Source organism: Halyomorpha halys, unplaced genomic scaffold (assembly GCF_000696795.3).
Source record: "Halyomorpha halys isolate HHAL.00 unplaced genomic scaffold, Hhal_1.1 Scaffold2649.1, whole genome shotgun sequence".
Lineage (NCBI taxonomy): Eukaryota > Metazoa > Arthropoda > Insecta > Hemiptera > Pentatomidae > Halyomorpha > Halyomorpha halys.
Genome location: NW_027107724.1, coordinates 56,201 through 70,200, shown reverse-complemented (window position 1 = coordinate 70,200; position 14,000 = coordinate 56,201). Strand labels below are relative to the sequence as shown.

Below are 14,000 nucleotides of genomic sequence, written 5' to 3'. Positions count from 1 at the left end.
TGGAGGGTTTGGGATACAATGTAAGGATCATTGTTCACTGACAATAGACTACTAAAATATTAACATTGTAACTTACAATGAATGTAAAGATCCGTGTACTATTTCACAATACATTACATGTGACTGCTCTTATTTTTTTACAGCCAGAGTTTTACAACAAAAATAAGTTACTTTATGTATTTTGGGGTGCTGAACACGAATCTATAGTTTTGCAGCAAATTCTTTTTCGTTCCTAAAATAGAGTATTAGTCCAGTCAAAAAGTGTTGAAAAGGGCAGGATGTGAAATGGTTTTTAGTAGCTTACTTTGTGTATTTTAGGGTGCTGAACACGCAGTTGAAGTTTCACAAAAAAATTTATTTTCGGAAAATATGAGAAATCATTTTTTAAATTGTTGAGGTGCAGAAAACTTCCAATTCCTACTTAATATTTTGTACTTGTACATCGTTTCGGGATTTACGCCATACTGGTATACTATTGTATCCTCATATTTGTCAATTTTATCAATTTCTATTGTGAAATTTAGTCATTTATGTACAGATAGCCAAAAAATATTTTACAACCACAGTATTTAAAATTAAGTCCTTCACTGTAACTGTGAAATCATCTAAAAATAATTTTTTTTTAATATGAAGAGTTAATGAGGAGAAGATGGTTGGGGGTGCGGTCAATGAAACACAAATAAGTATGACTAACTTATTTTAATGTGCCGACGTTTCGGCTAGAGTTTCTAGCCTTCTTCAGGGCTAAAAACAAAACAAGATAACAACCATAAGATAATAACTACAGTAAGTATAGAAATATAAAAAAAATAAAAAAGAAAATATAAACAAAATAATTTTACACAAACAATGAATAGTATTTACAAGATAGAATTAATAAAATTAAGTGATGAGAGAAGCGGGAAATAAAATGTAGACATAGGTAATTGAAAAAGTGGGTACAATAACTTAATTAAGCAAATGAAATAAAATAAAAGTTATATAATGTAAAGAAGTATGAACATATTAGTTATTATTAATTTGAAATTTAAATATGGAAAGAAAATGAAAATTGAGAGGAAGAAAAATATATGTAACAATAATAGATAATAAAGAAGCAAATTATAAGTATAGTGTACAAAACTTATAACGCGGGCAGGAAAAAAGGATAAAAGTGGAGTAAATAAGGGGAAAGAGTAAAATAAGATAAAAGTAAAATAAGAGGAAAGAGTAAAATAAATCATCCACGGTCAACTATCTCTCATAATTATGAAGAGTTAATATTATTTTTTTTTTTCAGTTAGCTGCTATGCTCTCTTCAAGTGTTTTTTAAATTAATTTCCATTCAATAGACAATGAAGAAAAATGTATAGGTTTTTATTAGCTTACTTTATGTATTTTGGGGTGAGGAACAAGAATCTAAAGTTTTTCAACAAATTTTGTTTGGAAAACATGAGAAATTATCTACATAATTATCTAAATTACTTACATGGTTAATATAACCGTTATATTATATATATATATTTTTTAACACTTGATTATGGGGGAGGGGTATAGTCTCGTATAACTAAAATTAATTCTATCTTAAAGGATGGTTTAATTGTTTAAATAAATAAAATTTTAGTCTCAAAACATATTCGTTTCGGCTTTCTTATTCTTTTTTTATTTATAATATTTTTTATTTTATTTGATCTTTTTATTTACTTAAAGAATATTAACCAGTCTCGAGATTAGAAAGTCTTAAGATTATATATAAAGAATGGTTTAATCTTAATAAATTAAAGGATAATGTAATTACTATAGATATTAGCAAATTGAGTTAATAGTTTATTTTAAATAATTATTATTATTAAATCAATTGTTTTAAATTAAAATAAGGTTTAGCGTCTTTTACTGAAGTTTTAAAGCTAAATTCCAAACTACGATTCACGAAATCGAAATTGTTTTTAGTCAAACTATGATGAAGTAATGTTTAATTATGGTGATGAATGATATTTTCTTTAGTTTTTATAGCTTCTGAAGGTACTTTTTTTTTCAATTTTAGGTTGTGCTAAAATCAAACTTCAATCACACTTTTAGAAGAAAACACATTATTCTTTAATTGAAGCTCATTCATAGAGAAACTATATTTCAAAAGTGCAATCTACCGTTATGTTAGAAAAAAAAGACTTCCACTGAAAAATAAATATAGGCCAAATAAGCTGATTTTATTTAAGGGCCAATAATTAATTGACTTCCAACTACAAAACCATAATTTCAATACCTCAATTATTGGTGTATAAAGTTGAGTAAAATTGTGATGTAGCATTTGTAAAAAATATTTATTTAATAAATAATAACAAGTTATCTCGTACTAATGAAGGTTACTGCTAATGTATGAACTTATAGACAAACTTTACGTAATATAAAAGTGAGTAAACTTACTCAAATGATAGATGTCCGCTCGATAGATAATGTGTGGTTTTTATAATATTCTATGAATTCTCGATTTCTTTTAGAAATATTATGAAGTAGTGAGATAGTACAAACATCAATATAATTTTTGTAGAGATAATTTAGTGTAAACTAAGGCATGGCTAAAAATAATTTAAAGTACGTGAAAATTTATATAAACACGAACAAAGTAAAATCAATAAAATAAAAATAAGAAGTAAAGTGATAAGTACAAATAGACAAGAAATACAAAAGGTATAAGAGAATTAGTGAAAACGGAAAAAAAAAAATCAAAGAGAAAAATAAAAATATAGTACACACTAAAAGCCGGAAAATAAGGGAAATTAACATAAAATAATAGTCAAGAAACAAAGGAAAATAATGACAAACGATGAAGACAATAAACAATACGCCTCATTTCGGAATCTATACATATCCATTTACAACAGAATTCCATCAATCATTAAGTGGATTAAGACCATTTCTCTCACCAACATATCTTAAGCGTTATCAAACTACCATAATTTTTCTGTATGTTCTGCATTTCAAAAAGATAATAGATAATATCCTCCCATACTGTTTATCTGTTGTTTTTTTCTTTTTATATTTATCTCATACTCCTTTATACTAGAATTTATTACTTTATATTTGATGAATTATTTTTTTTACTATATAACTTTACAATCTATCTTTTATCTGATACTTCTACCTTTTACTTATTATATTTATTGCATTATGATTAATGTTTTTATTATATAAATTTACCACACCTTTGAATCTATTCAGTATTGTATATTTGAATGTATATTATCATTTTGCTACTTTTTTTTTTGTGTGAGTTCACCTTCTAATTATAAAATGATAAATTAGTTTCCTTTTTTATTACTCTGCTCAGAATGAATAGATAAAATTGTCTAATAACTTCAGTACAAGTGCTCCTTTCAATTGCAAATTACAGTGATTTAATAGTATTATTTATTCTTTTCAAAATAGAGTTTTAAATGACTTCCATCAGAGCGGCTTCATAATTATCCATTTTCTTCAAAAGAGAAGTCACCTTAAAGTTAGTTTTTTTCCTACTAATTCACTTGAAGCTTCCTTCATGTGGGTGAAACCAAGTCAATAGTTGATACAGCATATAATATTGTACTAGAAACTCATTTCACTATTATGAAACGCATAAGCATTTCTAGTTAATATTTTTCATTGACGGGTTGACGTGAATAAAAAAAGTGTGGATTCTGAACAAACATAAAATTTTTAATTTTCAACTAAATTTAAGGAATAGATAGCACAATGAGCAAAAACCGCCCTTTGGCAATGTTTTTTAAGATGAGGATGTAAACCTTTTTCCTGACATTTCACTGTTTTAAATTTTTTAATTTATTATAAGAGGTACATTTTTTTTTATATATACATATACAACATTATAAATAAAAAAAAAAAGATAAAATAAATAGAATAAAATAATAATTCTTAATAAAAGATAAAAGTAAAGTTAATAACAAAAATAATGACATTTATGGATTTAACAAAATAAATAATTGATTTCTAATGTAAAAAAAAGGAAGTAAATTTAAGAAAATAAAAATTTAGAGTGGAAATAACAGAACTGATAAATATAGCACTTATAACAGAATGTCCAGCAGCAGTCTGGGGTTTAGTCTTCGGGTTGAGGTTGGGTTTCCTAAGTTGTAGGTCACTGCTCCTTTAATTTCCGGTAACTGCGATTGGAACTTCATGATTTTTTTGATTTTTTAGGAAATCCTCTATTGTCTCCATTTGTAATTCCCAATCCAATTATCTGTTTCATATCGCTGTCCCAGTCCAACAGTGTAATATCTCAAAAAATAGTTAATTTGATATACGTATGTAATCATAGCAATGAGGGTAAGACTTATACAGTAAAACACAGAATCATAGTAAAACATATCTCATAAAATCTAAGTAAAAAAGTATTTCCAGATATTACTAAAAAAATAAAAATAAATAAAAAAATATTTCCAGTTTTGAACTGTATAGATCTTATCCTTACTTCTAAAATTACAAGCATATCTCAAAATAATAATTTTTTGAGATGTTACACTGTTGAACTGGAACAGCGATATTAGAAGTATTATCAAATGATAATCCTACAGATTTTATAACTACTAACTAATTTTGGTACTTTCGTGATAGACCTGCCAAGCTATATTTCTGCTGTTGCGGCTTATGACACCATAAAATGAGTCGTATTTTTACGAATTTAAGACCGATCTCCACTGAAAAGGATCCCTTTGGAACGAGTGTAGTGAGTAGAAGTCAAGAGCTATGGCCTTATAAATATATTAATATAATAATAACAATAATGTAGGCCTCGCAACAACAGAAATATAATTCGGCAAGTGTAATACGTAAGTAACCTAGTTTTATTGAACTTTACAAAACATCTTATTCTAATGAGGTGTAAAAAATTTTTTTTTATCAAATTCAAGATTTCAAAGGACTGTAAATATTTTAATCCTATTTAATACTTACAATACTTAATAATCCCTTTAGAGCATTTTCTAAGCTTGTATAATCCCATTCGACTTCGTAAAAAAAAGCCTCAGTTTAGTTATTTGTTTCAAAGAAGAAACATGACCGTGCCCAACGAAATTCACGTAATTTTAAGGCATTACTGGAATACAAAGTTCACAGCCGGTGAAGCAACTCGTGAAATTATTAAATATGAAGGGGAAGGTGTCCTTGACCAGCGCACTGAGCAGCTTTGGTTTGAAAAATTTAGCAGTGGAGATAAGACGTTGAAAAGGAAGAAGGGCTCCTGGTGACAATATTGTATAATAGATATTGATAAGGTTCTACAGGAAGCTGTTGGGTTAAATCCGTCCATAAGTATCCGCGAACTTGCCAGAGAGTGTGGTGTGTCAGAAGATAATGTTAGTCACCATCTACTCTCCATGGGGAAGGTAAAAAGAGCTGTTAACTGGTCCCTTACGAACTTACTCCTCAGCAATCACTTCCCGTCGAACCAAAAAAAAGTTTAAAGAACTTCATGGGTTCGAACTCCTGCCTCATCCACCATATACTCCAGACCTCGCACCATCGGATTACTTCTTGTTTCGATCCATGCCTATTTCCTTCAAGGGAAAAAAATTGATAATTTTGCGGAAGTTGAAATTGCGTTCCAAGAGTTCTTTGACAGCCATCCCAAAGAATGGTATCAGCGTGGGATGGAGCAATTGGCTAGCAGATGGCTAATGACGGTAGATAACAATGGATTCTACATTGAGTATAAATTGTATTTTGTAGCAAAGAAATAATAATACAAATATTTGGTTGAAAAACGGGAATTTATTTTTATAAACCCTATTAAATATGAACACTTGAGTTTTCCATATTGAATAAATTCTACAGAAAACACATTGGGTTGAGGTTGAGTATAAAAATCAAGTAAAATCTTAAATTCTGACCTTTTCTTTTTTTAAAACGATCACAATCAAATAAAATAATTTGTATCCACATACTTTATTATTACTTTAAATATCCAACGTTTTGTCCATGACCATGGTTCATCCTCAAGGACAATCCTAAATATTAATTCATACCTCAGATCTAAAATATAAATTTACACCTAATATTCAACAATTAAAAACTGTTTGCAGGCTGCTCTTCCTAGGTCAGTAAATTTAGTCAAATTAACCTCTTTTGTCAGTTCTCCATTCAATTTTAAAACTTTTAATTACACGATTATCACAATATAGGTTGATTTGATTAAATTTATTGACCTGGACAGAATAGCCTGCAAAAAGTTTTTAATAGATGGATGTGAGGTGTAAATTTATATTTAAGATTGTCCTTGAAAATAGACATTTAAAGTAATAATAAAGAATGTTTGAGATTTAACGTGGATAAAAATTATTTTATTTAAACAATAAATCATGCCTCGAGAAAGTGAGATTATATATGAAACGATCATAATTAATTTATAAAACATTTAATGGTCTCTATTAAACCTTGGCTTATTTAAATAGTTAAAGAGAGCAAGGTATTGAACATAGTTTGAAATTTTGTTTTAATATTAGTTCACTTTTTTTTTTGGGGAAGTTTTTAAACCTTTTCCATCATATACAAAGCATTAACTTAAAAAATCCTTTGTAGCTTCATCGACCATCTCTCTACCGCAGACGGTCGTAAATCTACTAAACTTTTTGCGATCCAAAACACACAGATATTCGGCTAATTCTGTAATTTTGAAAATGTATTTTAAAAAACCACTTATTTAAAAGATATATTTGTAATGTATATTAATGCGGTATATAAATTTTATATATTTAAATCTAAATAAATTTTAGAATTTACCCCGATAGTATATGCATTTCAAATTTTTGGGAGAGAAGTGGCTCAGTGGGTAAGGCACTAAACTCTCAACTCCCGGAGCCCAGCTGAAACAGGTAATTATTTATTCTATAACATCAGCCGTCCTTCGACCATGGGTTCAGGAGACCCTCCTAGGGTACACACAGCCTAAAAAAATAAGTAAACTTTATAATTGGAGGAAAAACCTGACGAGTGAGCATGTTTTTTGACCAAAACACAATTAGTCTATAAATATTACTTCTTTTTTACTTTATTTCAAGACTTCTGGAAAAAAAAAAGTTGAAATTTGCAATAGGCATCCAAAAACACAAATAAAGAATTTTCCAGACCTTAGCTAATTTCATCAAATTCCCTTTCTCACCTCCATTTGACTCAACGATAGTCAGAATGAAATTTCAAGAACTACTTTTTCACGAACTGCTTTCTATTTTTCAGAGGAAAAAAAAATAATAAAACTAAGCAATATTTTTAACAAATACAGATTTCTATTAAAAGTTATAGAAATGGGTATTGCGGCATCTTTCATAAGTTTTTAACGGCTATAAACGAGAATATTGAAAATTAGATCTTATTAACAAACCACAAAACCTTTTCGCGAGTCTGTCATAAATTTTGCAAGAAGGTTAAAAAGCAGTAGTGATTGATGAAACTATAGAAGTAAAACTATTTTTTTTTTCTTTTTATTTTTTTTTTGCTATTTGCAATTGTACATTATAATACATTTAGTAAATTTGATCTCAGTTAAAATGAAGTTGTATAGGCGTGTAGAGAAACTACCCATTGGTAGCACGCTAATGACGTTTTACATTAGCAGGTCTCGTGGCATTCTTCTTTTCAGGCGCCTCGGAGGATTTTCAGGAATGGAAGAGGAAGCGCAGTTACCTGTCTTTTCAGTCTTGTGTGAGGATTCCAGGTTAGTCGTTTGCCCAGATGTAGTCCAAGGAAATAGATCTGTTCGACAGGAGTATGATAAACATTATTAAGGGAGAGTAGGGCAGTCGGTAGGTTTACGACGAAGAGTAAGGGTGATTTGTTGGGATTACTTTTTTTTACTAGATCATCTAAATAGATTTGCTATAGATCATAGGCCAAATGGTCGTGAGAAGCATTTCGGGAAATTTATAAAGGACACCCTATAAATGTAAAACATCCTATTTTTATTGTTCATGAAGAATGAAGAATAAAAATTAAAATTATAAGAAAAAAAATCACAAAAATCTATTCTGATCTAACTATACTGTATGGGAAAAAGTTGCCCTTTCAATAATACTTTTTTTGTTCTTCTACATAACTACAAGTACTATTTTTTTGAGTAACCCTCAATATTAAACATGTTTGAAGTACTATGTTTTAATGATTTACATATAATATTATAAATTATTATTGTCTAAACATTAATAATTAGGTACTACATCATTAGTGAGCAAGTACTTTTCACTCTCATCAAGATTTTGATGAAATAAATAGTAAATAGATTAACTAACACATACTTCCTATCACACTCTTTGTCATTTGAAGGTTAAATGAGTAAGGTAAATTTAAATATTTGTCATTTTTGTAATGTTCTTGTAATTTATATCTTTTTTTTAGGAAGCGAAAGCCCTACATACCACCTTCAGAATGGTAGTCACCTAGCTTTCCCAAACAAGGAGGATAGAATTCATGAGCTTCCCAATGAAATTTCGGCACCTTATGAGGTACCGCAGTTTCCAATTGAGCAGATTGAAAACAAACTAGCCAGCCAGAAGAAGATTGCTTCCAAGTGATTTTATCATTATTATTTTTTTTTTTTACTTTTTAATTCGAGAAAACCTTTTAAAAGTGTTGGCTGAAGATTTTACTGGCAACCATATGAAGAAAAAATCGAGCCAGTAGCGTTGCCAGGATTCCGCAAAACTCTTCTGAATATCTTTTATAAGCAACAGAAATTGAGAATTCAGTAATGCTGACGTAAATTTAAAATTTGTTAACCATTTTTTATTACTACAACGAGGTAAGGAATATATTTCAGAAACTAAATAGTTTTACTTGGATGCCTACCCGTTCAAATCATTATTGACAAGTGTATTTCAGAATATTTTCTATGCCTAAAATGGGCTTCTATAATTTTTTTTTTTACTGATAAAAACAAGTGAAAGTATTTTGTAAAAGGGGAAAAAGAGGTTGCCACACCACTGGATTGAGCCTCTGTTGTACTGTCACAACTTATGTTGTTTCAATCAAATCTTGAATTGTCGTTCTCCTTATTCCTCTTTATTGACTGACTCGACTACACTTTAAGTTTAGTAAAATTAGAGTTCTACCAATGGGTAGTTTCTCTACACGCCTGTAACACTCCAATTTAACTTAGATTAGATTTATTAAATGTATTATAATGTACAGTTGTAAATAGCAATAAATAAATATTTAAAAAAAAAAGTTTAGTAAATCACAATTTTTATTCGAGTTAACAGTTGATATAGGTATATTAATGGATATCAAAAAAATGTTTATAGAATAGAGTTATTGTACATAGAATATTACAGTTAAAGATCCGTTACATAATGCCACTAATCTTCCCTTACTCTTCGAGATCAGAAACTTTATTTTTTTCTTTTTACATGTTAGCAGACTGTTTTAACCAGAGAGAAAATGTAGAGTGGATCCGCCGCAAAACAAAAGTTAACCCGTTCAGTCTGGATTAGAACTAGCATGGTTTCTGACTCGAGATTGCAAGGAGACATCTTTACATTTTTGGCTACCACGGCATCATCGGAATCAGAACCTATTTTCTATTTTTGTTGCTGAAGCGTGCAGGAACTGATCTTTTTCCTGGAAAACATGTTTCTGGTCTTCATTGCCGCATTTTGTCCTCGTTCGGAACCCAATCCAATTCTTGTGCTTTTCCCAACCGATGACTGGGGCATATATGACGGTCTTGTAAGATCTTCCTCAAGGGTCCTTGTAATCCTCTTCACAAAGTTCCTTCCAGTATTGCAGCTTGCCCTTCATTATCCTCATGGAACGCTCGGCACTGGGGATTGACTCTTTCCCGCTTGTGTCCAACTGTCAGCTATCCAACAGTTTTCGTTCTATAAGTAGGGTAAAAGTCACCCAACACCTGGGTTGGAGCGGACTATGACCACGACAAAAATCGCGTTGATCATGTCTATTAAATATGGCCTTATTCTTCACTGTTCCGAACTAGTCACGAGGTGTCTCCATTATGATTTGGAACGTTGTCAAAGTTTTCGAACCTCCTTAATCAGGATAGCATGGTGGTAGCTGTAGGTATATAGTTCACAGTCTTGCCAACAGGTTGTATATAGGAAGCTGTCGCTGGTATGTCTTCACATATGTAGGCTCTATCCCGGTATTAGTCAGTTTAACTGTATTAAATAAATAAATCATAAATGGTATAGTAAGTTTACCATACAAGATAATAATTTGATGTTCTTATATAACGTTGATCTAAGAAACAATATTTGGCACGCTTAATGAAACTGGAAAAATTAGCTATAATTAATAATATGCATACGTTGCAATGACAAGCTGGATATGGTCCAAGACCCAATAGTGTGACAAAAACATAAAATCGCTGGAATCAACTAAAGTCATTAAAATAAATGTCATTTATTTTATTGAATGAATAAATGTCATTCATTGAATTATATATTTTTTCTGAGTTATGAAATCAGTTATCTTCATTGGCTCTTCTATGGAAACCATAAAACATAAATTACACACCATTTATCTTAGTGTCTATCTATCTTATCTTAGACTAGTCATCTATCTTATTTATACATCATTTTACTTAGAAAATATCAAATTATAGCGTAATGTAAGCGTAGCACCAAGATTAATGTTTAATTGGTTTAATCGTAAATTAAACAAAAGTTATGCGAAAGCCCAAATAGTCCGAGATCCCGAAAGAAAAAATTGACATTATCTGAAACTTTATGAAAAACCTCAACAGAACTTTTTTGAATCTTGAAATTGCATTACCAATAATGAAATGAGAATCTGTTGGACAGTTCATTGCAATGGTCATGCTAGTTGCGAAAATGGCGGCTGTTCTGACGATACAAAAATTCATTTTTGAGTTGTATTAAGTAAAAAAAAAAAAAAGTAGGTTATTTCTATTCAAAAAATAGTTCAGTTCTTACCTAAACTATACAAGGGATGCAGTAAATGTGATTAAAAAAATATATATAAAAATATTAAAGATGGGCGGCCTCTGGAGTTTATTTTATTCTAGAAAAACCTAATATTTTAGTTCATTTTTCATTCGGAGCTCCATATCTACAACATTAAAAAACGTAATAAAAAATTATTTAAAGTAGTGTGGATTTTCTAAATTATGAGCCTTAAAAGAGCCGTTTACGTTCAAAAGTTCCTATAGTACAACTTTTTAAAAACAAATATTTCATAACGAAAAATCAGTAGTTAGTGAATCGATTTGTATTTTAGACATACAGATGTCTGTTAGTACTCAAATTAATGCACTATAAATTAGTTTATAGCGTTTACCTTTCTAGAAGTAGTAGTTTTCATGATATTTGCCGAAATAAATACACTAGATGCTGTTGACACAAAACTTTGGTATAGAAATACAATACCTACAAAATTTGGAAAAAAAAAAATATATATACATATATATATATATGACCCCCTAGTACATATGACTGCTCTCAAATTGAAGCTAGTTGAATGTACTATTAAGTATTTACATTTGTCTTCGTAGAAGTAGAAGTTTTTCTTTAACCTCATGCAATGATATTTATTCAAATGAATTAATAAAATGTTAATTTCTCGATGTTATGAAAAAAAAAAAAGTTTAGTTTATGAATTTCTTCATAAGTCGAAGTCGGTCAGAACTTGAATTAAAAGTACTATAAAGTAGTTTAAGACGTTTATCTTCGTTGTAGTATTTTTCATGATATTTGACAAAGTAAATTCAAAAAATGATAATTTTTAGTTGTTCATACAAAATTGTTGATTTATATAAAGCTATGATATAGGAACCATTAGACGGTCTGTTAGCGCTTAAATTAAAGCTGGTTGAATATACTATAAAGTAGTTTATGACATTTGTCTTCTTATAAGTAGCTTTTTTTATCAATTTATCAAAATAAATTAACAAAATTTTGATTTCTTCATGTTATGACAAAACTTGTGTTTATGAATCTCTATGTCTCAGGAACTATTTGTCTATTAGGACTCATATTTTAGAGAATTTACTCTACTTCGAATAATATTCTATAAAGGTTTTTAGTGATGTGTGTAGCTTTAAGGATTAAAAAAAAATTTAATCTGTACCGCTACAAGCCAGGAAGGGTCAGGGTACTACTTTATAAGGAAGTACTGTAGCTAGAAGGTGATTTGTTCAGAAACTCCCTCAACCACCAGATTTTTACCCATTTAATGGTACCCACTTAAAAAGGCTGGGTGGACCCTGGGTGGCTCCCGAACCCACAGGGATGACTCACGGCTACAGTGAACAGAAAATAATTATCTGCCCCAGAAACCGGGTCCTTGGAGTTAGTAGCACAATGCCTTGCCCACTCCCACTCATTAAGGATATGGAGCTCCAAATGAAAAATGAGTGAAAATGTTGTTCGGAAATAAAATAAACTTCAGGAGGACGTGTGTCTTAAGGAATTCAATTCTAAGATGACACCTTTATACACTCGACTACAGCGGCCTCTTCCATCGGTTACTTATTCCTATAGCTGGCTTCAACTGATAAGACATATTATGCAGTCCGATACGAGGTTTTTTGGATTCCTTTGATGTGTTATCAACGAACCTAGTTTTTGTAGGTTTGCCTCATTTCTAGACCCTATCGACGCAATCTTGCCTAATCTGTGAACTGTAGTATTTCACTTTGTTTTTATTTACTCTGAAACAGTAAGAGAGAACTTTTAAATCAGTTTTATTTTTTACTCTGAAAGCAAGGCCCCAAAAGTGTGGCCCACCGGTCGCACCTGCCTAAGGCCGGCCCTGCTTCCAGGGATTTTGGACATTATTCAGAGGTTTATATATTATTAGGCACAACGTCCCCATTATCCAAATCCCTGAAATGCCCAAAACGTTTAGAGCACGTTCTCTGTTTGTTTTTATCCAGATTGGTTTATCCTATAATCAGTTGCAATCTTTCGACATATTAAGGAAAATATATTCTTAAAACATACCCTTAACTATAAACGTGCTCATTGAAATTTAATATAACTACATATTTCTTTACAGGTTTGATAAACGTAGCCATTATGAACCATCTCTTGATGGATCTATCAAAGATTTTGATTATGACAAGCATTTCAAAATAGAAGAACATGACTATATTCCTTATTATCAAAGAGTTGCAGTTAGTGGAGAAGACACTAGTGGAGTATGCTAGTTATCTCATATTATTCATGCAAACCTATGACCCAACAAACTTTAATGTATATTATTCCTCAAGGTTCCCATCGAGGATCTCGAGAGAGCTTCTAAAATGCTTGTTGAAGCTTTGAAAATTAGAGAAGAGTATATGTCAAGATCTCACCAGACTTTTCCAATATTGACTTCTCGTTTTCTGCGCTCAATTCACAGAAAGGATTATATGTCGAACAGTGTTGAGCATGATGATAAGATGTCAATCGCAGGTAATGAATATTAACATGTTTGATTTTCATCATATAAACCCTATTTCAACCTGGTAATAATCTTTATTTAGACCACTTCCATATTGTTGCAACAATTAAAACTGCCAAATTTCTAAGACAAAAAAATACTGCTGATGCTGGTGGATAATTATCAGGTTTAAATGCAGACAATTATAAAAAAAGAATTGCTTTTTTTTGCGTGTTGTGATCTCCTCTTGTGACATGTCATACATCAACTCGCTATAATTAATAATATAATCATAATAGCTTAATATAATTAATAATATAATATTCACAGTCAACTATACATCACCTCTCATTCAGAAATAATATAGTTCGACCATGTTAGAGATCTAGAACATTAATTATAATCGCTATAATTAATAATTGAATCTCTATAATTGTCTGTTTACAAGTCAGATAAGTAAAGCTACCATAGAGGGCGAGAGTGGAAAGTTTCATGCCGTTTTTCAATTCCAGGCGCTTTTTTTAAATATTGCTCAATTTAACTATCTTTTTTAAGTTTCCTTTTCCCGTTCTAAGCTAATATTTCAAAAGTGATATATTTATCTTTACTTTTATTTAATTTTTTTTTTTTTTTTT

At 30.2% G+C, this 14,000-nt stretch overlaps 1 protein-coding gene across 1 annotated transcript in view; it reads left to right on the top strand.

The window, feature by feature from the left end:
* LOC106691665 (AMP deaminase 2) overlaps positions 1–14,000 on the top strand; it is a 44,928-nt gene that overhangs the window by 15,496 nt on the left and 15,432 nt on the right. Inside the window, exons 2-4 of the mRNA XM_014437516.2 lie at positions 8,362–8,533; positions 13,000–13,141; positions 13,214–13,397. Coding sequence (XP_014293002.1) covers positions 8,362–8,533; positions 13,000–13,141; positions 13,214–13,397 — 498 coding nt within the window. The remainder of the gene's footprint in view (positions 1–8,361; positions 8,534–12,999; positions 13,142–13,213; positions 13,398–14,000) is intronic.